The following is a 3,779-nucleotide window of genomic DNA, read 5'->3' on the forward strand; positions in this document are numbered from 1 at the left end:
AGACAGTAGCGCAAATCCGTGAATGAATGTTCCGAAGTGAAATAAACTTCAACGGAATAAAGTTGAATGGAATTGAATTGAATTAAAGTTGAATAAACTTCAACTTTACTGTTCAGTGCACTGATGTCAGACTCATTTTGGATAATAAAGTTTATTGTTAAATTGTTAAATGCCCTGCCTCCATTACGTATCTCTGTCACGTCATTATAAGTGTTTGATCAGCACATTTGAGTGATCATTGCAAAAAATGTGTTTATGTATATATATTCTGTTTATGTATATACTGTATTATATATAGTACCAGTCAAATGTTTGGACACACGAATGGGAAAGTGTCCAAACTTTTGACTGGTACTGTACTATAATATACACGAAGAATAATGGCTGATATATCGATATCTTTTTATTGATAAGGGATATTCCCCTTCAGGGAACGAGGGTTACCATACGTAACTGAGATGTTTTCCCCCACTGTTTAATTTTTTCATTAAAGAATTAACTTTAATAGTTTGGAAGATTTTCAGAATTTATTTAGCATTTTCATTTACTAAATGGTTTATGATTGTGTGTTTAGGATTTACAAAAAAAATTACTGGAATTACTGTTAAAGACAACAAATTGGATTGGTGCATCCCTACTCATGTTAGTACTCTTGTACAGTTCTGGACAAGACTTTTATCAAAGTCCTGTTTCTCAAAACCTTCTATACACAGAGATCACAATATGTATACTGAAAATTTTTTTTTACGTAAAACCTCTGTGTACTCTGCTGATAATACAGGTTTGTTTACCCTGTAGGTTTGTGGCTGGGGTTATAAACCGGGAGAGAATCCCCACATTTGAAAGGATGCTGTGGAGAGTCTGCCGTGGAAACGTCTTTTTACGTCAGACAGAGATTGAGGACCCTCTTGAGGACCCCACAACTGTTAGTGTCTATTTTTCTTGATTTTTTTTTCTGATCAAGTCAATTAAGATGTTTGACATTTTATATACCAGCGTGATAAAATATTGATCAAGTTATGGGTCTTTGTTCATAACAGGGAGACCAGGTGCACAAATCTGTGTTTATCATCTTCTTCCAAGGAGACCAACTGAAGAACAGAGTGAAGAAGATCTGTGAAGGGTGCAGCATGGTCTTTTCTGATCTTTTATTATTCACATAATTTCATCCAATGCTAATCACAGACTTTAAACTTCATCTCCAGGTTCCGTGCATCTCTGTACCCGTGCCCTGAGACCCCTCAGGAGAGGAAGGAAATGGCAGCAGGTGTCAACACCCGCATTGATGACCTCCAGATGGTATGGTCTAATGCTCTCTCAATAAAGTCTTACAGTCTGTAGATTTTTCTCCAACTGTGTTACTTTTTATCTCATCCTAATATTGATGATTACATTTAAACTCTCAAACTCTGTTTGAACATGACCTTGGAAAACCAGTTATATCCGCATGCAAAAAACAAATGTTGATCATACTGTGTTTGCTGTGTTTTCCAACATATAGGTTCTAAATCAAACAGAGGACCACCGGCAGAGGGTTTTGCAGGCTGCTGCGAAAACCATACGTGTGTGGTTCATCAAAGTGAGGAAGATGAAGGCCATTTATCACACTCTGAACCTCTGTAACATCGATGTTACACAGAAATGTTTGATTGCTGAGGTCTGGTGCCCCGTTTCTGACCTTGATTCCATTCAATTTGCTCTGCGGAGGGGAACAGTGAGTAATATTAATCGATATTCATTATAAATGATTTCAGGCACTGAGATGTTATTTTAGCCATTCAATACACAAATGAAAGCAATGAAACAATTTATAATTCATTGTATATACATTTGTCATGATATTAAAAACCCATGCTTATATGCTACAATTATTGAAATTAGTTTTGTAGACTATTTAAATTGTGCCTATATATATATATATATATATTTGTTTTTTTACTATACTTACATTTACATTTACATTTAGTCATTTAGCAGACGCTTTTATCCAAAGTGACTTACAATTGGGGGATACATAAAGCGATTCTTCTTAAAGAGGCAAAGAGACACAGGAAGTGGTTGTAATATCAAGTTCTTAGACATTGTTCAAATAATTGTAGGATGGCTGGAGAGCAGAAGTTTTGATACTTCTGCCTCCTTAAGTAGATACCTTCTGCCTACTTAAATTGTAATTACATGTAACAATAAATGGGTTGGAGCAGATAGTGAAGGAAAAGCATTCAACATACATGCGAACTTTTAAAACCATCCCAGGATCCACCTCATGAAGTTTATTTTATATCAGTTTGTGTTATTTTATAGTTTATATGACTTTATTATTGTGTGGATATACATGACTTTACTATATATGTGGAAATATTGCTAGATTGAGTAGATGTGTGTGGCAGTGTACTTTGAAGGTTACACTTTATTTTGATAGTCCCCTTCAGACATTCTGTTGACTATAAGTAACTTTGCAAATACATGTCAACTAATTAGAGTGTTAGTAGAGTGTTAGGTTCTGGTTAGTAGAGTAAGTTGACATGTACTTGCTAAGTTACTAATAGTCAGTAGAATGTCTGTTAGGGGACCATCAAAGCAATTATTAAGAAGCAAACATTAAGAAGACAGTCTACTAAGAATCCATTGTCTGGTAGTTGACATGTAGTTGCAAAGTTACTTATAGTCAACAGGATGTCTAAAGGGGGCAGTCAAAATAAAGTGTTACCACACTGTAAAGGTAATACTTCAGTGGTAATATTATGAATTTAATTAAGTTTTTATTTATGTAGGAACGGAGTGGCTCCACAGTTCCCTCCATCTTGAACCGAATGCAGACCAAACAGACTCCACCTACTTACAACAAGACCAACAAGTTCACCTCGGGGTTCCAGAACATTGTGGATGCTTACGGCATCGGAACCTACCGAGAGATCAACCCAGGTACCAAAACAGGAAACATTCCTTATGCTTAAAAGTACATTTATGCAGGAATTGTTAGATTTTACAAAAAAAAAAAATATATATATATATACATACTTTTACTAATTGGTTTAACAATGCGGAGTCCACTTTTTCTCAGGTAATAAATATAACTTTGTTTTTAACACTTGTATAATTGGATTGTTTCTGTTTTGTTTCTTGCAGCGCCATACACAATCATTACGTTCCCGTTCCTGTTTGCGGTCATGTTTGGGGACATGGGTCATGGCCTGCTGATGACATGTGCGGCACTTTATCTGGTCATAAGAGAGACCCGCCTGCTCGCTCAGAAGAGTGACAATGAGGTCTCAGCTGATCAATAATTATTACATTAAAGGATTAGATCACCCAAAAATGAAAATTCTGTCGTTAATTACTCACCCTCATGTCGTTTCAAACCCGTAAGACCTTCATTCATCTTCGGAACACAAATTAAGATATTTTTGATGGAATCCGAGAGCTGTCTGACCCTGCATAGACAGCAACGCAACTGAAATGTTCCCAAGTCTAGAAACGTAGCAAGAAGATCTGTAAAATAATCCATGTGACATCAGTGGTTCATCCGCAATTATACGAAGCTACAAGAATACTCTTTGTGCGCAAAAGAAAAAAATAACGACTTTATTCAACAATTCGTCTCCTCCGCATCACCCTGGTGCCATTTTGGAGAGTATCAGCTGGACGTAAACAGCGTATGCTGTTCTGTGTCAGCTGCGTCACATATACGATATGTTGTTTTCATTCAAATCAAAGCGCAAACAACGTAGGAAACCGATCCGGCGTGACGCAGCTGACACAGAACAGCATACGTTGTTTAC

General features: G+C 36.5%; 1 protein-coding gene across 2 annotated transcripts in view; it reads left to right on the forward strand.

The window, feature by feature from the left end:
- Positions 1 to 3,779, forward strand: part of LOC107655803 (V-type proton ATPase 116 kDa subunit a-like) — a 41,052-nt gene that overhangs the window by 22,208 nt on the left and 15,065 nt on the right. For both annotated transcript variants that reach the window (XM_016443379.1, XM_016443380.1), the window contains exons 7-12: positions 799 to 925; positions 1,041 to 1,123; positions 1,206 to 1,299; positions 1,502 to 1,714; positions 2,772 to 2,922; positions 3,127 to 3,266. In XM_016443379.1, coding sequence (XP_016298865.1) covers positions 799 to 925; positions 1,041 to 1,123; positions 1,206 to 1,299; positions 1,502 to 1,714; positions 2,772 to 2,922; positions 3,127 to 3,266 — 808 coding nt within the window. The remainder of the gene's footprint in view (positions 1 to 798; positions 926 to 1,040; positions 1,124 to 1,205; positions 1,300 to 1,501; positions 1,715 to 2,771; positions 2,923 to 3,126; positions 3,267 to 3,779) is intronic.

Source organism: Sinocyclocheilus anshuiensis, unplaced genomic scaffold (genome assembly GCF_001515605.1).
Source record: "Sinocyclocheilus anshuiensis isolate Anshui unplaced genomic scaffold, SAMN03320099.WGS_v1.1 scaffold1185, whole genome shotgun sequence".
Classification (NCBI taxonomy): Eukaryota; Metazoa; Chordata; class Actinopteri; order Cypriniformes; family Cyprinidae; genus Sinocyclocheilus; species Sinocyclocheilus anshuiensis.